The sequence below is a fragment of the Nerophis ophidion genome, linkage group LG15 (assembly GCF_033978795.1).
Source record: "Nerophis ophidion isolate RoL-2023_Sa linkage group LG15, RoL_Noph_v1.0, whole genome shotgun sequence".
NCBI lineage: Eukaryota > Metazoa > Chordata > Actinopteri > Syngnathiformes > Syngnathidae > Nerophis > Nerophis ophidion.
In genome coordinates, this window is record NC_084625.1 from 22,681,401 (window position 1) to 22,702,413 (window position 21,013).

The 21,013-nt window shown below is 38.2% G+C and overlaps 3 protein-coding genes and 1 long non-coding RNA gene across 6 annotated transcripts in view; 2 read left to right on the forward strand and 2 right to left on the reverse strand.

The window, feature by feature from the left end:
• The window catches only part of arfgef1 (ADP-ribosylation factor guanine nucleotide-exchange factor 1 (brefeldin A-inhibited)), a 67,515-nt gene extending 61,669 nt beyond the window's left edge, over nucleotides 1-5,846 (reverse strand). For both annotated transcript variants that reach the window (XM_061921846.1, XM_061921845.1), the window contains exon 1: nucleotides 5,494-5,846. In XM_061921846.1, the coding sequence (XP_061777830.1) occupies nucleotides 5,494-5,617 (124 nt within the window). In that variant the 5' untranslated portion in view covers nucleotides 5,618-5,846. The remainder of the gene's footprint in view (nucleotides 1-5,493) is intronic.
• Nucleotides 4,915-6,889, forward strand: LOC133569478 (uncharacterized). The gene is made up of 3 exons (XR_009809821.1): nucleotides 4,915-5,579; nucleotides 5,683-5,909; nucleotides 6,759-6,889. It is a non-coding gene; the product is annotated as an uncharacterized LOC133569478 (long non-coding RNA).
• Nucleotides 6,890-9,469: 2,580 nt separating this feature from the next.
• The window catches only part of LOC133569479 (carboxypeptidase A6-like), a 35,659-nt gene continuing 24,115 nt past the window's right edge, over nucleotides 9,470-21,013 (reverse strand). The window contains exons 9-11 of one of the 2 annotated variants that reach the window (XM_061921847.1): nucleotides 12,390-12,592; nucleotides 12,237-12,321; nucleotides 9,470-10,018 (exon numbers count right to left, since the gene is read on the reverse strand). In XM_061921847.1, coding sequence (XP_061777831.1) covers nucleotides 9,798-10,018; nucleotides 12,237-12,321; nucleotides 12,390-12,592 — 509 coding nt within the window. In that variant the 3' untranslated portion in view covers nucleotides 9,470-9,797. The remainder of the gene's footprint in view (nucleotides 10,019-12,236; nucleotides 12,322-12,389; nucleotides 12,593-21,013) is intronic. The other variant, XM_061921848.1, reaches the window with a different exon arrangement.
• Nucleotides 17,563-20,990, forward strand: LOC133569481 (golgin subfamily A member 6-like protein 22). Its single transcript, XM_061921849.1, has 2 exons — nucleotides 17,563-18,037; nucleotides 18,111-20,990. The coding sequence occupies exons 1-2, from the start codon at nucleotides 17,954-17,956 to the stop codon at nucleotides 19,353-19,355; spliced, it is 1,329 nt and encodes a 442-aa protein (XP_061777833.1). The 5' UTR covers nucleotides 17,563-17,953; the 3' UTR covers nucleotides 19,356-20,990.

Consider the following 21,013-nt stretch of genomic DNA (forward strand, 5'->3'; position numbering starts at 1 on the left):
ACCTTTGCAAGTTATCTTTTTAAATAAGCTGTAGGACTGTCATGCAAGTGTGAAAAGAAGTCAGCCACTGTTAAAACCTAAAAAATAATAAATATGATTAAAAGCTAAAGGAAGAATGCGAAAGTGTTTCATGTCATCCCTCACTTCACTCTGCAGCATAGCTACTTGTTACGCAAAAATAAGGTTAACCACTGTTAATTAAAAAAAAGTGACAGCAATCCATCTGAGCCATGATAGCAAGGTGTCTAGCATAAATTCTTATAAACGTTTTAATATTGCGTATTATCGTTGCAAAAAGCAAAAGAAATACAGTAAATCGAATTTCTAAATATTTGTACAACTTGAGAGGCAAATTCTCCCTAGATTCTAATCAGATGATGGTGTCAGATTTAACAGTGCTTGTGTCTTGACAGCAGAAAGATGCTAAGCAAATATACTGTATGTACGCAATAAAGTAGTAGGTAGAGTGCGATAAATTTGTTCAATGTATCAGATTATGTTATCTCTTAAAGGGAACTTTTAAAGCAAAACTAACTTTTCTTACCAGTTAGTACTGTTTTTTGTGTATTTGACATCTGAATAAGTTCTAAAAATTTAAAACCAAAACTAAAACCATGGCAAAAATACTTATAAAACAATCTTGCCTTTTTTTATACTTCCTCCAAATGAGAAGTTTGGAATTTGCGCAATTTGTAAAGTTTTTTTCCAGTTGCGTATTAGTGGATATATCCAAGTATGGTAAAGATTTACCCCAAGATCTTTGTACAAGTCCGTCATTGTAGTTAGATGTTGTAGTCAATTAGCTCCTTCATTTTTTCTATCATCTTGTTGTGGGACAGATTGGCTCGTACATGCACAAGCATTCTCCGCTGTTGCCGTTTCTAATACAAAGTAGCGTATAGTTCCAAATTATATCCATCAGTAGACCTGCTAATGAAGCGCTGAAAACTAAAACAATGATGGCAGAGAAAAGACACTGTCAAAGTGGAGCCACATAAATAAAACCGCCAACAAAACAGAAAATCCTGAACAAACAGTCAAAAAGCAGTTTAAAGATGGTCTGTAAAACATAATCTATAAAAATGTTTGACCAAAGAATCACTGTTACATGTTATGTAGACCAAAAGAAAGCTTTTTAATGTAAAAAAAACCCAAAACATAATATGACCCCTTTAAATGGGATCACATTCCTTAGAGGTTATAAGCTAGGTCAACAACACTTACATTTTGAGTCCTAACTACTATAATATTATTTTTGAAGGAAATAATGTAGATTATAGTTTCTGATACTGATGTACTCTGCACTATTTTAAAAGGGTCAGCCATATTTGTGAAATATTTTGTGTCAAATTGCCTCTTACAGGCGACGTACGCTCTTGCTGTACATACCCAAATTCTCCAGATGCACAAAGAATTTATTTGGAACCCGTGCATTTTTGATTGACGCTCAAAATTATGGTTTTGGTGTTAGCTTATTTTGAACATGCATCCAAGTACAACATGACATCACATATTTCCAGTTTGACTATAAGTCTTTTAGTACAAAATATTATAGTTGATGCAATTTAAGTGGTGTGTTTTGGAAATGTCGGCCATATCTGTGAGGTCTGTTTTGTCTAATTGCCTCCTAAAGGCGATGTATTCTCTTACTGTAGCCAACAAAGAGGCTGGATCAATAACAAGGTAGGTCATAGAAGTAAACACAAGCCCCGCAGTGGAAACAATGACAAAAGAACCTCTTTTGTTGCCTCATCAGTGTGCACTGCAGAATAATTAATTTATAGACGTCTCACTACTTCATCAGAGTATACACATAAGATAATGTTTAATACATTGTAGGAGTGGGGTTGTAGAAATCATGCTCTTGCTAGTCTAAATACATTCTTTAGTATAAACAGAATAATTATTTATGCTTTCAGATCAAGCGCAGGCCCTGACACGCGGACATGCACTCTACTGCAAGCTCATTATCAGAAAACCAGTCCACCTTTGGGATTACAAGCAGCTAAGGAGGCAGGGGGCAACTAACCAGTAAGCAGGGTCTTGATTAAAATAATATTTAAAAAGGTAAATTAATCAAGTATTTATTATTATACATAATTACTTAAACAAACTGAGTAAACAAATGATTAACTCTTATTTAATAATAAAAAAAAAGGGGGTTTCGGTAAGAGCCACTGAATACATTCTCACGTTTTAGAGAGGCTATGAGTCACCTTTAGGGAGTCATTGCATGGCAAACACTTTTATTTATGGCCCAGTGCTTATCATGGGTACACATGTGGTGCTACTGGTGGTACAAAGCTTACAACCAGGAGGGAAGCACGTGTTCCCTTTATGATCCTAGGTACAATAGTGTCATTGGCACAGGTGCATACCTCAAAATATAGTCAATATCCATTACCTGGATGTCCGTTATGATATACTGTATACATCAGGTACATCCAAAGCCATCTAAAACCGTAACAAAAAGTCGACTTGATTTCTGACGTTCATTGACAGGACAGAGCGGACGCTTGCATGCTCTAAAAGACGTCTCAGAGCCCCGAGAGATGGAGGAGATTATGTAAGTCATTCTCTTTTCTGGGTCACACAGTTCTTTCTGGTGGTTTTTAATGCACTATATTACTATATCACTAAAGTTTGAATTCACAACAGTTGGTGTATTACCCAGCATAAACCTTCCACTACATGACTAATTAATTAACTGTACTGTGACTGATATTACCATGTGTCACTCCTCACTAAGCACTTGATACTATTAATTTTACCACCCACAAAAAAGTTGGAAAATGTCACCCAGATCTGGCAAAGTCTTTGTAAACCCCCTGAAAGTCAGCCTACACAATGAAAATGCAGATTGTGTGGGTGTGTGGACTGGACAGGTAGCCTGTTGCCTGCTACACAAGATGGTCTCAGTGTCCATGCTGGCATCAAATTACACCCCTGGCAGAACAAAAGCCTTGTTTTTTGCAAGACCTAAATAACGTCTGGCATTTAGGAATAAGAGCCGATGTTAGTTTTTGCTTTTGTTTACTTATTTTGCACTCTTCAAATATTTCACCTTTGTTTTGTTCTGAGTAGACTCATAATCAACAAATAAAATATAAAATTTAAACAACGTAATTATAAAAAAGTACCTTCATCAGTAAAACTGACCCTGCATTTACTTGTAATAGTACCTTCATCAGTAAAACTGACCCTGCATTTACTTGTAATCAAAGTAAAAGCCGTGTTTGTTGCAAGACCTAAACAGCATGGCACAGTGGGAGAGTGGCCGTGCGCAACCCGAGGGTCCCCGGTTCAATCCCCGCCTAGTGCCAACCTCGTAACATCCGTTGTGTCCTTGAGCAAGAGACTTCACCCTTGCTCCTGATGGGTGCTGGTTAGTGCCTTGCATGGCAGCTCCCTCCATCAGTGTGTGAATGTGTGTGTGAATAGATAAGTGTCAAAGCGCTTTGAGTACCTTGAAGGTAGAAAAGCGCTATACAAGTATAACCCATTTATTTATGTAGGCACGAGAGCCAATGGTAGTTTTTGCTTTTGTTTACTTATTTTGCACTATTAAAATATTTGACCTTTGTTTTATTCTGATTAGAATCATAATCAACAAGTAAAGTATAAAAGTTAAACAACGTAATTATAAAAAAGTATCTTCATCAGTAAAAATGGCCCTGCATTTACTTGCAATCAAAGTAAAAGCCTTGTTTGTTGCAAGACCTGAATAATGTCTGGCATGTAAGCATAAGAGCCAATGGTAGTTTTTGCTTTTGTTTACTTGTTTTACATGATTGAAATATTTGACTTTTGTTTTATTCTGATTAGACTCATAATCAACAAATAAAATATAAAAGTTCAACAACGTTATTAGAAAAACGCATCTTCATCAGTAAAACTGGCCCTACATTTACTTGCAATCAAAGTAAAAACCTTGTTTGTTGCAAGACCTAAATAACGTCTGGCATGTAAGCATAAGAGCCAATGGTAGTTTTTGCTTTTGTTTACTTATTTTGCATAATTGAAACATTTGACCTTTGTTTTATTCTTATTAGACTCATAATTGTTGTACGCCGTGTGGCCTGCTGGGGCGGCGGGCTGAGAGTGAGGGACGCAAACAGACTGGACAAGTTGGTAGAGAAGGCCAGTAACGTGGTGGGAGTGGAGCTAGACTCTCTGGTGGTGGTGTCAGAGAGGAGAAGTCTAGAAAAACTCCTAGCCATTATGGACAACACCTCCCACCTACTACACTCGGACCTTGCGGAGAGAATGAGCACGTTCAGTGGAAGGCTCAGACTCCCAAAATGTAACACGGAACGACACAGGAGGTCCTTCATATACCGACAGCCATCAGACTGTATAATGCATATGTTCCTTCAGACTGCACTTAAATGTACAATATATTTATATTATTCATATATTATATATATATTTCATATATTATTTATTATTATTATTGTTGTTTATTGTGAGCGAACTGTGGTGCTGAATTTCCCCCAGGGATCAATAAAGTACTTTCTATTCTATAATCAACAACTAAAATATAAAAGTTCAACAACGTTATTACAAAAAAGCATCTTCATCGGTAAAACTGCCCCTGCATTTACTTGTAATCAAATTGATAAAACAATTTAGAGCCAAGTATTATACACCTGTTAATTTACGAAGTGAGCATGGGCATTTGCGACATAAACCGGACGTGAGGTGTGGCAAACTTCAAAATAAGAGCGAAGAGACCAAAACAAGCAGGTTTAATCGCTCGTTTGAACGTTTGAGATAGTTAAAGTACCCATAAAATATTAAAACATTTCTTTAAAAATCAATGTTGGTTGCTACAAGGGTAATTTCAAAATCTGAACGTGAATGAGTAGGATTATATTTCATTCATGTCCGGAAGCGGTTTCCTACTACTTCCGTTTACGTATTTGCCCGAGCTTAAATACGGTGCTACTGACAGCTGTCACCTTCTCTTTTCCCTACCTCGAACTAACCCAAAAGTACAAACGACGTTTGAACACTAAATCGCTTAAAATGTGCATTAAATAACAGAACGAAGGAGTTGCCGCGACGGCAAGAGGGGCGGGCGCCGCGTCCCTTGTGTACCAGAAGGAGACGCCTGCAAGCATTGTGGCCTTAAAGACATGCCATTAAACGCTTGCAATAATTGTAGTGTGTCGGGACGTGTGCGTGTCCGCTATGTTGACGTTACATTGCTGGTGTACCCTTTGCAACTTTTGCACAGTTTTTTCCCCCCCTGCGGCCTACAAGCTCCCATCGCCAACTTAACAGCCGAGCACCTCCTTGCACCATTTCCGCGTTGAATAGCGACTCGTCGAATAAACACACCAAAGCAAATACCGATGTTGTCTTTAAAGTCATCAGGCAATAATGGCGGCGTTTAGGCGCTTATGTTGCAGAATAGCCGGCTTAATAAGTGGAGTGGGGTGCGCGACGTGTCTGAATAGACGACACACACACAAAAAACACACAACTTACCGAGTGCCACTTCGCAGGCTTTGCGCAGTTGGGAGTGGTGGGCTTTTTTCACCTCCTTGTCCGCCAAAATCTTCTCCAAAGCTCTGGTAAGGAACATGTTTTTCGTCTTTTTGCCCTCAAACATGACGCACCGGAATTCGGGGCGCGGTGTGTAAATGTAATGTATGTGTGTATGTGTGTGTGTGTCAGGCCGGAGGGAGAGGAGAGGGCTCCAAAAATGATGTAGTTTCCCCCTCGGCGATGTCAGGCCACACCAAGAAAAAAACAAACGCACAAAAAGGTGGGCTCAATCCCGTCCGACGGACATCAACGACCTGCCTCCTGCGCCATGTTGGAGAGGAAGCGACGTCACGCACGTCGGCGAGCGGCCGCAGTGAGGAAGCAGGGAGATGCTGCTGCTGCTGCTGCTCGGAGAGGTACTCCTAAACACCCTCATCTTTTCTCAAACTGACAGCAAAACTCTTTTTAAGGCATTTTCATACTATACTCTTATAAATAATATATGCTACATAAAGCATTTATTATTGTGTTGCTTGAAATAATAACGCTCTTTATTTTGATATGTTACTTATTGAAATTCCATTTTTATGATTATTTTAATAGAAGCAATTTGCATTTGGTCATCAATTTCTTGCTATAAATGTAAATATATTGCTCTATATGTAACTTTTTGTGTCAACAACCTTCCTCTTACAATAAATAAATGACATGATATAGCAGCAATATAAATCCCTTTCTTAATTTCTATATATATACTATACATAAATTATTATAAATTTATATACATATGTATATACATATATGCATGTATATGTATATACATGTATGTATATATGTGTGTGAATATATATATATGTGTGTGTGTGAATATATATATAAATGCATGTATATGTATATTCATGTATGTATATATGTGTGTAAATATATATATATATGCCTACTTCTATATATATGTGTGTGTGAATATATATATATATATATATACTGTGGAGATATATATATATATACATATATATATATATATATATATATATATATATATATATATATATATATATATATATATATATATATATATATATATATATATATAAGTGTTTCCCCCTTGCACACATGTGAGGGATGTGTACTATGGCCATGAGTTGTTTTTTTCCCTTGGCCTCAGTCTGGACCCGCTCTCCAGGGCCCAGGCTTAGACCGATTTTTTATTTAATTTTTTTTTTATTCACCCCCACTTGTTTACCTGTATCCCATCTTTATTTAAGGGGCGCCGGAAGTTGGCAGACCCGTCAGCGATCCTGTTCTGTCTCCCTGTAATGTTTGTCTCATCTTTAATGGGATTGTGCTGAAAAGTTTGATTTCCCCTCTGGGATTAATAAAGTATGTCTTATTCTGATTCTGAGTCTGATTCTAATATAAATTCAATGGATTTTCCTTATTTTAATGACTATTTACATTGTAGATTGTCATTGAAGGCATCAAAACTGTGAATATAGAGGAGTTATGTACTTAACAAAAAAGGTGAAATACCTGAGAACATGTTTTACATTCTAGTTCCTTCAAAATAGCAACCGTTTGCTCTTATTATTGCTTTGCACACTCTTGGTATTCTCTTGATGAGCTTCAAGAGGTGAAATGTTTTTCACTTCACAGGTGTCATTGTTTTGATGCCTTCTGTGACAATCTACACTGTAAATAGTCATGAAAATCAATAAACGCATTGAAATTGAAAAGGTATGTCCAAACTTTTGGTCTGTTTATATATATATATATATATATATATATATATATATATATCCATCCATCCATCCATCCATTTTCTGCCGCTTATTCCCTTCGGGGTTGCGGGGGGTGCTGGCGCCTATCTCAGCTACAATCGGGCGGAAGGCGGGGTACAAACAAGTCGAAACAAGTCGCCACCTCATCACAGAGCCAACACAGATAGACAGACAACATTCACACTCACATTCACATATATATATATATATATATATATATATATATATATATATATATATATATCCATGCCTTTATTTTTTTCTCTATTTACATATTTTTTGCATACGACATTAAATGAAATTGTTTTTTTGTTTAATAAACGCAATGTTAAAATGATCAAGTAACAAAAAAAAAAGGAGCAACAGCACAATATATTTGGATTTTCCCCCAAATTCCACGCTTTGTATTTATGTTGAATTAAATTGTATCTTTTTATTTGCTTCTAGCTTTACTTAAAGTTCTAAATAAACATGCAAATTATCCATCCATCCATCCATCCATCCATCCATCCATCCATTTTCTACCGCTTGTGCCTTTTGGGGTTGTGGGGGGTCGCTGGAGCCTATCTCAGCTGCATTTGGGCGGAAGGCGGAATACACCCTGGACAAGTCGCCATCTCATCGCAGGGCCACATGCAAACTATTTTGTCAAAATTACATGATGACGATAACACAATATCTAATTACATGGCTTCATCCTTATGTTAACAGTAGGGCTGTCAAAGTTAACATACTTTAACTCATGTGATTAATCACTAAACATTATTGCGTTAATCATGTATGAATACAGATTAATTGCACAACTTGTTTTGGCTTCACAGTTTTCTTTACCACAATCAACTATCAGATACTGTAAAACTGTCAGCAAGTTTGGAACAAATAAATGACATGCATTCAAGTAAAACGTTTAAAATTATGTTTATTATAACATTCTACCAATACAATTTCACTTGTGTCAAAATATTGTAGTCTTTTTTTTAAGTCCATTGGAAGTATGTACACAAGTAATTTATTGCGATTAATCAAGCAAAAGAGTGACTCGTCAGATTAAAACTGAAATAGATATTAGTACTTTATTACTATTATTGATATTGATTTCTTATAATTACAGTACTTTTATAAATTCTCTTTGGGGTAAAGTTATTTTTCTTCTGGTAAATATTTGAACAACTTAAATGTTTCAATGTTGTCTCAAAAATCCACTCATAAGTAGTAACACAATATAATACCACAATGCAGTATACTGTTTACTGCATTTAAATTAAATTCATTATTTTAATTTCCCCTTTTAGACTTCTATGGAAATACAGTAAAACATACAACTTAAAACTGTAACGATTGCGGGGCATCGTGGTGATGCGGAGTCGTTCTTTTAATGATGCAGTCGGGCTCGAACACAGCGTGAAGGTAAGAAATAAGTGATTTCTTTAACAAATAAAAATAGACTTAGTCAAAACAAACAGAACTAGCATGGGAGCCAGAAAAACCCAAAAGCGCTAGCATGGGAGCTAGAGAAATAACAGAAAAACTTGCACAAGGCACAAAAGGTAAAACAAAACTACTAGCATGAAAGCTAGAGGAGCGAAGGCTTAGCTCGGAAGCTAGCAAGTATAGATTTGGAATCGGAATCGAGGATCAAGGTCGTCACTGTTGTGCGAACAAAAATTAAGAGGCAAGACTGAATGAACAGAAAAGGCAGGCTTAAATAAAGACAGTAATCAAGAGGCAGGTGCGCATCAAAAGCAAGAGGCAGGTGAATCTAATGAGTAACTATGGAAACAGAACAAACCAGGATCTAAGGAAGTCAAACACTAACAGAATATAATACAAAAACGACTCAAACCCAGAATATGATATAATCCAGGCAGCGGATCATAACAAACACAAGGCCAATAAAAAGATGATTCTTTGTGTATTTACCATGAATTGATTAACGTGGACCCCGACTTAAACAAGTTGAAGAACTTATTTGGGGGTTAGCATTTAGTGGTCAATTGTACGGAATATGTACTGTACTGTGCAATCTACTAATAAAAGTTTCAATCAATCAATCAATACTAAAACAAAATGGAGATATGTCACATGGTTTCCAAAACCTATCACTGTAGTTATAACTATTATTCCCAATGCACCAACCGGAAATGCATTTTTGAAAGAAAACATGTACATAGTCAAATAGCATATCAAACAATATTTATTCAAGTATACAACACCACACACAAAAACTGTTAAGCCGTTTTGGGATCCATACCTGAGTAATGACATGCACAGACAGGCTATTTCCTGTAAATAACACAAAAATCACATACAGCTGATAAGAAAAAAAAAAATATTTCAGCAATGAAGGCATTCATAGGTGTACATTAGGGTCAAATTCTGGTACTTTTTTGTGTCAGCAAAGTGCCGCTGGATCATGACAAGTGCTTCGATGTCCGCCACTTCCTGCGAGAAGCTTATTTTGCAGATTTTCAAAGAATGAGACAATATTTTGTATTAAAAACAAATTAAAATGATCTTATAGTGCATTTATAGAAATGGTAATGTGTCGGGGTCACTGTAAGGAGGGCACTTCTTCAGCAAGCCTGTGGCGATGGCCTTCACCGCCCGCATGGTCTCAGTGCACGTGGGGTTGATCAGAGACTCTGGCAACAGGAAGCCAAAGTAGCCCGTGTCCCTCAACTCGAACGCAAATGCGTATGGGATGCCGTTCCTGTAGGCCCAGTCTATGGAACTGCCTGAGCTAACATCTATGAGACAAGAACGCAGAGTGGAACACATGCGGAACACATCCATCTTTAAGTGACTTTAGTCCTCGTGTTACAATGTTTTGTGGTTCTGAAACACTCCCATTCATGATTAATATAGAGGTTGGAAAAACTATCGTTATTGAAATAAATCGCAATATATTGATTTTTGATGTCTTAGTTTCTATTTTTACTTTTAAGTTCTGTAAAATCGCCATCAATTGAAATGAATTATTTTATATATTTTGACTCAGTTTGTCAAAAGCTGTTTTACCGTCATTTAGTGTACATATTTAAATTGTATTTTAAGCTGCATTCTAAATTAATCAGTGAACTATGTAGAATATTGCAGTTTATTGCCATACTGTAGTGAAGTCCTTGCCAATACACAGCCCTAATTATTATTGTATAAAAAATAGAACTTGTTAATCAGGTTAGACATCTACAATTTTGTTCTTTCAGTTAAACTGTTGCCTTTCATGTTGTCTTCCAAGCTTGTGGTTATGGTTGAAGCATGCATACAGTTACAATATATATCACATGGTTCCATTTTCTCATTATAACAAGTCCGAAAAGGAGTAGGAAGAAGCAGAGCTTATTCAATCATACCTCTTTTCAATTTTAAAGCCATTTTTAACAAATTTGTTAACTTCCTGTGCTCAATATGTAACACAACCAAATTAAATAAATAATCAACACCGTTTTTATGAATAAATAGTTAAGTAAGTTGTGATTCACATTATGAATGAGATTGTCTCATTTTTCATCCATCCATCCATTTTCTACCGCAGTATGGTTGAAGATGTCCATCAGGGGTTTTTTTCCCATGTACTTTTGTAAACACTTTTTGAGTTTGAACAGTTTGCAGTAAACTGGATCATATTAGTACAGTTTGTAAGCTCTACTTCCTCCTGCTCCTTTTCTGACACGCTGTAATGAGAAACTGGAACAATGTGATGTATCGTATTGCAATTTTATGCACGTTTGAAATAACCTAACACCATAACCATAACTAAGCAGTGTAGTGGTCTCATTATTGAGACAAGACAGATCTGTTGACATGAAATAAACTGTGATAACTAAGCAGAGTAGAGTTTTCATTATTAAGACCACTATGAAATGAAAAATGATAACCAAGCAGCGTAGTGGTCTAATTATTGCGACAACGCGGATCTGTTGTTATGAAATAGACAGTGATGATTTAACAGCATAGAGTTTTAGTATTTAATCTACTATAATAAAAAAAGAATGTGAAAACTAAGCAGCATAGTGGTGTCATTATTGAGACAACACAGATCTGTTGCTAAAAAATAGACAGTGATAACTTAGCACCGTAGAGTTTTCCATATTTAGTCTACTCTGAAATGGGACGTTATATCCAAGCAGCATAATGGGCTCATTATTAAGACAACACAGTGCTATGAAAATACACAGTGATAACCAAGCAGTGTAGAGTTGTCAGTATTGAGACTACTATGAAATGGAAACTGATAACTAAGCAGTGTAGTGGTCTAATTATTGAGACAACACAGATCTGTAAGGAAATAAATACTGACGACTTAGCAGCATATAATTTTAGTATTGAGTCTACTATTAAAAAAAACAATGTGATAACTAAGCAGCATAGTGGTCTCATTGTTGAAACCACACAGATCTGTGCTATGAAATAGACAGTGATAACTAAGCAGTGTAGAGTTGTCAGTATTGAGACAACTATGAAATGGTAACCGATAACTAAGCAACATAGTGGTCTCTTTATTGAGACAACACAGATCTGTTGCTATGAAACAGACAGTGATAACTTAGCAGCGAAGAGTTTTCATTATCGAGTCTACTTTGAAATGGAAAGTGATAACCAAGCAACATAGTGGTCTCCTCATTGAGACAACTTGGATCTGTTGCTATGAAATATATAGTGCTAACTAAGCGGAGTAGAGTTTTCAGTAATGAGACCATTTTGAAAAGGAAAGTGATAACCCAGCAACATAGTGGTCTCATTGGTGGTCTCAGTGCTCCTTCCAGTGTGCAAGACAACCACAGGGATAAAGTAGAGGAATATTTGTCTTATTGTTTAATTTGAGCCTTGAATTGAATCTTTGGATTACTGTGTTAATGTGTGCTTCTTGTGTTCTGTGACCTACTCAAATGTTCATTTAGCTACAAGTGGAGTAACAAAGGTGTCATGACCGAGGACCTCCTGTGTCTTCTAAGTAATACTCACAGAGGGTGGTAGAAGCAGGTCCATATCTGTACTTGATGCCGTAGGCTGAATAAAGTGCTGTGACGGCATTGTGAGCTGCCGACTCCTGCCAAAGTGACACACCAAACAGGTGAGCAGATGGTTGACCCGGCCGTTAATTGAGTGTGTCCTCACCACGCAGTTGAAGTTGGGGATGGTGGCGTACTTGTAAGAGTACGGGTAGAGGAGCATTTGGGCGTAGGCGTGGATGGAGATGTAGGCTTTGACCCGCTTCTTGTGCTTGCGCAGAAACTTGGCCACCGCCCTGACCTCAGGTTCAGACTCGGGGAAGGGACCGCAGTACGTGTCATCGCAGGGGTGGGACGACGCTCCCTCTTCTGCGGGTGGGGGGGGAACCATCAGGTAACTATTGTCTGTTGTTAAATGACAATACTATATAAATGCATATAAATAGGCCCTATTATGCAAAACCATATTTTCTTACCTACTGCACTGCAAAAACTAAAATCTAAGTAAGATTAAATATCTCAAATAAGGGTGATGTTTGCTTATTTTCTGTCTGATAAGATCATTCTTCTCACTAAGCAGATTTTATGTTAGTCTTTTACTTGTTTTAAGGATTTTGGTCCTAAATGATGAGTAAAACATGCTTGAAACTAGAATATCATCTGTTGCAAAGCTGTGTCATCAAGACTCACATGTATAAAACTACTTTTTCAAAGTAATAATTTCTTATTTCAAGCATGAAATAAAAAAAATCATGATTTTGACACAATTGTGTCAATTGAAACAGATGACAGTCAAATGGACTTTGCTGTTTTATTTTCAATGAAACAATAGACAATACGTACTCATATAGTAGTACAGTTGGCACAGTGCAGTAAACTGACAGTTAATATTGAAACATTTAACATATGACATTTCAAACTATTTTGAACTGAAATAGTTCATACACATTCAGATAAATTCTTCAAAATTACAATTTAAAAAAATTTGGCTGGGGGCCGGGCTGTATATATGCGCACTAATTGACTGAAAGAGCACGCACTTGGTGCGATGATGTCATGTTGTCGATGGAAAAATACATTTTTAGACCATTTGATTTGCCTGAGCAGCTAGGAGACCCCGAGAGAAACAATTAAGAACAATAAATTAGTTTTTAGTATAAGTTCGCTGGTTTGAAGAAATGTAAAGCCGAGCGCATATCATTATGTCAAGCTAATGACACTAGCATTTACTTAAGAATATTTTTCAACACATTGAGCAAAAAGGTCTCTTTTTTTCTACCAACAAAACTGCAGTTGTTATTAGTGAGAATATACTTATTTTAATGTATTTTTGGGTTGATTGAGGTTAGCAAATTTGACTTGTTTTGGAAAGTCTTGACAAGGCAAATTTTCTTGTTCCATTGGCAGATAATTTAGCTTAGTTCAAATAAAATACCCCTAATTTTTGTATTTTTCTTCTTGTTTTTGAACACTGACTTTTTGCAGTGTGGTACCCGTTTTTGTGTATTTGAGATCTGCATAAGTCACAAAAATGTGAACCTAAAGCATGGAGGCATGGTGAAGATATTTATAAAAAATCTTGCTTCTTCCAAACTTGCTCCAAATAACCCTTAGTTACATAAGTAGATATCTCCATTTTTGGTAAAGGTATACCCAAAGCCTTTTGCCCGAGTCCGCTATTTTTTATGCAGTTGTAGTTACTGAGTTTCCCCTTTTTCTCTATCCTCTTGGTGTTGGGCAGACTGGCTCGCATATGCATCTAAAGTAGAGTATAGTTCTAACTTATATCTGTCAGTAGACTCCATATGGAACCACAAGGTGGGGAGGCTGTCGAAGTGGGCTTGGCCTGAAGGTGGACTTCAGCACGTAAATAGGACCGCCCACAGAACAGGGCATTCTGAAGACCAGGGGTCACCAACGGAGTGCCCGTAAGGACCAGATGAGTAGCCCGCCAGCCTGTTCTAAAAATAGCTCAAATAGCAGCACTTACCAGTGAGCTGCTTCTATTTTTTAAATTTTATTTATTTACTAGCAAGCTGGTCTCGCTTTGCTCGACATTTTTAATTCTAAGAGAGACAAAAAAAGTGGATAATGCACCCGCAAATTCGTCACATGTCACGTATAAGGTAAACCGGGACGAATTGGGCCATATGAATGAATCCCCTTCCTGTTGTAGCTAGTGGCTAACGTCCATCCACAAAGTGTTTTAGCTACTTCTAAATCACTAATCCTTGGCTCCATGGCGACAAATAAACTACATTTCTTAAAAATATCATCACGCAAGACGAGGAATAGCTAAACATGCTTCACTACACACCGTAGGATACAATAGCTAACCGCTAACAGCAAGCCAGCGCTCATAAATGTGAACAAATAGGTGGATCTACACAAATGATACCAAGTACTACACCCTATATAGTCAATACTACAATGATTACATTGTTTTTTTATTGTAATAAAATGTTGTCATTATTTTATCGCCAATGAACTCAGAAAAAATGTCCCTGGACACAGGAGAACATTACGTATGACCAGTGCATGACCCTCTGTACTGCAAAAAGGAGCTGTCAAAATATAGGATAAAAAGCTTAGATTTTAGGGAAAATACTAAAAGTGAAATTAACTAGCTGCATGGACAGATAATTTTACTTGATAAGAGATCCTAAATTAAGATTTGTATATCTAGAAATAAGCAAGACTTTTAAGCTAGAAATAAGTATTTTATTCTAGCATTTTTCAACTTGCAATTATGTATCCGGGAGATGTTGCAGAATCTTTAAAGGCCTACTGAAATTAGATTTTCTTATTTAAACGGGGATAGCAGGTCCATTCTATGTGTCATACTTGATCATTTCGCGATATTGTCATATTTTTGCTGAAAGGATTTAGTAGAGAACATCGACGATAAAGTTCGCAACTTTTGGTCGCTAATAAAAAAGCCTATCCTTTACCGGAGGTTGCAGACGATGACGTCACCCGTGCGAGGGCTCCTCACATCCTCACATTGTTTATAATGGGAGCCTCCAACAAAAAGAGCTATTTGGACCGAGAAAACGACAATTTCCCCATTAATTTGAGCGAGGATGAAAGGTTCGTGGCTGGGGATATTGATAGCAAAGGACTATAAAAAAAAATAAAAAAAAAATAAAGTAAAAAAAAAAAAAGGCGATTGCATTGTGAGCGATTCAGATATTTTTAAACACATTTACTAGGATAATTCTGGGAAATCCCTTATCTTTCTATTGTGTTGCTAGTGTTTTAGTGAGATTATATAGTACCTGAGGGGTGTGTCCACGGGTGTCTTGACGCCAGTCACTGAGGGAATTAGTTACGGCAGCAGCAGCACGACAGAAGTTCCGCTGATCTCTGGTAAGAGGCGACTTTTTACCACAATTTTCTCACCAAAACCTGCCGGTTCACAAGTGGTCGGGATCCATGTTCGCTTGACCGCTTTGATCCATAGTAAAGCTTCACCTCCGGGAATTTGAAACAAGGAAACACCGTGTGTTTGTGTGGCTAAAGGCTAAAGCTTACCACCTCCATCTTTCTACTTTGACTTCTCCATTATTAATTGAACAAATTGCAAAAGATTCAGCGACACAGATGTCCAGAATACCGTGTAATTGCGCGATGAAAAGAGACGACTTTTAGCCGCTATTGGTGCTGCGCTAATATGTCCCCTGCAACTCGAAACATCACGCGCACGCGTCATCATTCCGCGACGTTTTCAACAAGAAACTCTGCGGGAAATTTAAAATTGTAATTCAGTAAACTAAAAAGCCGTATTGGCATGTGTTGCAATGTTAATATTTCATCATTGATATATAAATTATCAGACTGCATGGTCGGTAGTAGTGGGTGTCAGTAGGCCTTTAAAAAATGATATGTTGGAGGAAACCAAATAATCTTATTCGAATAGTAATTTTGAACTAGAATTTAACAAATATAATTTTTTCATGCTAAAAATAAGATTAGTCAACAACAAAAATAGGTAAATAGCTCTTCAAACTATGGAAATGTTTAGAAATGTAATCTTAAATCCTGGCAAATTGCAAATAATTTGCAGTGTAACTACTTGGTATGGCTCCGAACCCAAATTTGTAGTAGCAGCCAAAACTCATGTGAAGTATCCAAACTGAAGGATGAGTGCTTATTACATTGTAACATACGTGTAGATAGAACATGTCAAAACAGAGAGTGAGCAGGTATTAACAGTAAATGAACAAGTAGATTAATAATCCATCCATATTTTACCGCTTGTCCCTCATAATTTTGACCAAATAATACCATGAAAAAATTACACAATACTTTGTCTGTCTATCTGTGTTGGCTCTGTCATGAGGTGGCGACTTGTCCAGGGAGTACCCCACCTTTCGCCCGAAAGCAGCTGAGATAGGCAATGGATGGATGGATGGATGTTACTGGCCCCCGCGACCCTGAAAGGCACAAGCGGTAGAAAATGGATGGATGGATGGATTTTACTGGCCCCCGCGACCCTGAGAGGGACAAGCGGTAGAAAATGGATGGATGGATGTATGTTACTTGCCCCCGCGACGCTGAAAGGGACAAGCGGTAGAAAATGGATGGATGGATGGATGGGTGTTACTGCATATGTCAGCAGCCAAAGTAGGAGCCTTTGTTTGCTTACTTGCTACTAAAAGATAAGTTGTCTAGTACAGTGATCTACAAACTGTGGTACGATACATCTAGTGGTATGCCAAAAATCACTTGATTATAAAGTACAGTGTTTTTTTCCTATAATCAACACAGTGTTACTGTTCACACTGTGTGTAATGTTACAGTGGTCAAAAATATTCAATATATTTGTTAAATAAAACATCTGCCTTGTTTTTAATGAATACTTAGGCCTAATACACTACTGTATTTTACTGTTGGTTATTATGGTGGTACGTGGAGAGCCAAGTGTTTTCTCAGGTGGTACTTGAAAAAAGTTAATGAACCACTGGTCACTATGTTACTTAATGCCAACATTGTTTTTTGATTGTAATAAGAAATGTGTGTTAATTTTTAATAAGATTTTCTGTTAAAATTAAGACGATAATTATTATTTTTTGTAGTGTCCTTTTATTTTGAACGGTATATAAAAGTATCGAAATACATTTTAGTACTGGTACCAAAACATTGGTATTGGGACAACCCTAATAGCCGCATATATGTAGTGTCTATTGGACAACAAGTCAACTGGAGATTCTCTTTTTTTCTCTTGGAGGTGTGTTCTGGGCTCCATGTTGGAAAAACTGCCATGACACCGTTTCTGCTTTACAATGTCACACGGCATGTTTTTTTTTCTTTCTTTTTTTCTCAAAGAACCACAGTTCTACCAGTGCTGGCAGCATTTGTGCATCCCCAGACCATACCACTGCCAACACCAGGCAAGCAACAATCATCTCGCTATTGATACAATAATGTTTGTGTGTCAAGCTGCACACTGACTACTCTGAAGTATTTCCAATTTTGCTTTCTATATACAACCAAGCAATTGGATTCATTGTGAGCGTGTAGTCACGAGGTTTGCACGTGTCACAGCGGTGTCACAAACACCCGAATGACTTTTTTTATTTATACATCGCTCCTTTGTGACTCTTGGCGCCTTTATGACTGGACGGTTTTGATCCTTCTGGCGTCTCCCTCTCCTTTACTGACTTTTCTACAATAAAGTCACAATTCCCAATAAAGCTAAAGTATGGTCACTAATTAGCAAACACCAGTATGGATAACAAGGAGGAAAGGATCTCTGAAAACACAGACAGGAGGGAGTTTTCCAACGCGGCCAAAGCAGACTATCCAAGGAGGGTAAGTTGAAAGCGGGAACGACAGCTTTGAGGCATGTTGAAAGTTCGGAGTCAACATTTACCGGTTGTTTCAGCCACATCAGCAATGGCATCAGGGCAAGACTACAGAGGGTGGCCACCACAGACCGGGTGGCCTCAAGCGGGCCCTCTACTACAGCGAGAACACCAACAGGGAGCTGGCGGCCCAAAACGTGGCCTTGAGGGAGCAGATGGACAGCGACCGCAGACGACATCACGAGGACAGGCAGAAGCTTCACAAGGCTCTGGACGAAGCTCGGACCGGACGCACCACGCCGGAGATGGAACAAAAGCTGCGGGAAAAGGAAAACGAGATGAGCACCCTGAAGAACGCGCTGGCTGTGGCTCAGGCGGAAGCGGTGCAGGCCCGGAAGTACTGGATGGAGGAGCACGAGCTGCTGAAGGCCAGGGAGGACGGCTCTGAGAGCATGGTGGCGGCGGTGAACGCCGAGTGGCAGCAGTGCTGGCTGCTGCGCGAGCAGGAGACGGCGGCCCAGCTGCAGGCTCAGTGGGAGAACATGCAGTGGCAGATCGAGGAGATGGAGGCCCTTTTCAACTCCAAGCTGGAGAACATGCAGAGACACAGCATGGACACCACTGACTACTTCAAGACGGAGATGGAGCGCCTGCAGTGGCACATGGGCTGCAGCATGCAGGAGAAGGACGAGATCGTGGCAAAGCTGACCAATGAGAACTGCATCCTCGTCGCGGAGAACGGCGCCGTGTCCGGCCAGCTTCTCAAACTCGAAGAAGAGACGGCGGAGCTGCAACGACGACTCTACTCTCTGACGGAGGACCTGAAAGGGAAGCAGGACGCCAAGAAGGCTGCTGTTGGCGAGGAGCCGCCCGCAGCTGCAACCTCCACCAAGGAGAGTGACCAGGAGCTCCAAGAGGCTGTGGAGCTGGAGTTAAATCAGGACGAGGTGAGCAACCTCCAGGTCTCTCTGGAAGCATCCAGGAAGGAAATAGCCAATGTCAGGAAGTACTGGATGGAGGAGTGTGAGCAGCTCAGAAAGACGGCGGCAGAGAACACCAAAAAAACGGTCGCCACCATCGACGCGGAGTGGCAGCTTTTTAAAAGCGAGTGGGAGCGCATGCAGACGCACATGAGGCAGACCTTGCAGGGGAAGGACGACCTGCTTGCCAAACTGCAGCAGGAAAACTCTTTACTGGCGGCACAGAACATGAAGATGACATCACAAATGCAAAATTGTCAACTAAAAGACACGGAGGAGCTGCGGAAAGATGTGTCGGAGGGTCAGTCGAAAGCTGAAGAAGCGCTCCAAACAAGCATTTTGTAAACAGTCTGCAAAAATATTTTGGTTTTTGAAAACTGGTCAAGAAAACTCTTGAGGTCATACGAACGCAAAATATCTCAGTTGGGACCGCCATCTTGTTTGTCTTGTTAGTCCACTTCAGCTCAGTGAGCGGCGAAAACACTTTTTTTGTTTGTGTGATGCAATCACAGAAGTGTGCCAGTGATGTCACAGAGGACATGTGTGATGATAACCATTGTCCCATTGCTGTCCTGAACACTCAGTACAATATGACCGAGTCAATGAAAATTCAGCCTTTCGCTAATATAATCAAAGGATAAGCAGAGATTGTGTTTCGAAGAAAAACATTATTATCACTGTTAAATGTTACTTTAAATAAGTGCTTCTCAATTATTTTTTGTTATGGCCCCCACTCTCTGCCAGGACTATACGGTATTTGTCTATAAAAATGTTACAAGTACACCTCTGCCTAACATTGTATTCTTAGCAATATTATAGAAAACAAAGAAATATAGAAAAATAATAAATGTATTAACATTGTTTTTAGTGTGTTACAGAAAATATTTATAGTGCATCAATTTGTCGGATATTCAAAAAAATCAACTAAATATTTAAACTTGAACCATTTGATATCATTTGATGATGAAAAACAAAATTAAACTCAATAAATGACAAAAAAATAAAATTGTTCAGCAATTATAAAACACTTTAATCCCCCAAAAAATAATTTCTGCTGGTTTTTGTTTTTAGTTTTTTTTTTTATCAAAATGAGAAATTTGTATTTAATGGCTACAATGAGCTTTTTAACACAACCCCCCGGCATCGCACTTCCCCCCCCAGGGGGTCCGCCCTACTATTTGAAAAGAACTGCTTTAAACGTTGCCAATACATACATACTGTATGTAGATGGCATTATTTCCTCAGGTTCCCCTAAACTTGTGTAAACATTTTTTGTGAAATATGCCTAAAACCATGGAGTCTTTACCGCCATCTAGATTGATAATAATCACCGATCTGTAAATTGAACGCACTGCGATGCAGCATAGTGTAGCAACTAGAGTGTTTAACTAATGTGTTTTCAAAAATGTTTATGTTTGTATGACCGTTAAAAATACAGAAATGTTATTGAAAACTTAAGCACACAGTGTACGCAACCCTGGTGGCAACAGTTAACCATTTCCATGATCTGCTGTGGGTTATGCAACTTTAAATTGGTACAGAAGCGCAAAATTCAAACAGCCATCTTTGTGATTTTTTCCTCCATAGAAAGATACCAATTGAGGCAAAAAGTGTAATGACAACCACATCCATACATGGAATTTACTACAATGCAGCGATACCATAGCAAACACAGCAGGCTAGTATAACATGACAATATGAAAATGCTACTTCCAACATTGCCCATGCATACAAATACAACATATGAAAATGCTACTTCCAACATTGCCCATGCATACAAATACAAACACTGGCAACCATAGTTTCACTCTGGAACGGACCACTTCATTATTTCCTATCACAAAATGTTGACTGGGGTTGAGCCGAGAGTTTCCACTGTTAAGTCAAGAGTATGTTACAGGAAAAGTTGCAATAGGTAAAAAAAAATTATTGAGTCATGTCTTTAAATTTCTTTAAAATGGATGTCTATTACTCAGTGAATAAAGGTTTGCATAAATAAACTG

Coding starts and splice junctions, on each gene's coding strand:
- LOC133569481 (XM_061921849.1), top strand. CDS start 17,954: ATGGATAACAAGGAGGAAAGGATCTCTGAAAACACAGACAGGAGGGAG. Junction 18,038..18,110: donor AAGCAGACTATCCAAGGAGG/GTAAGTTGAAAG, acceptor CGGTTGTTTCAG/CCACATCAGCAATGGCATCA.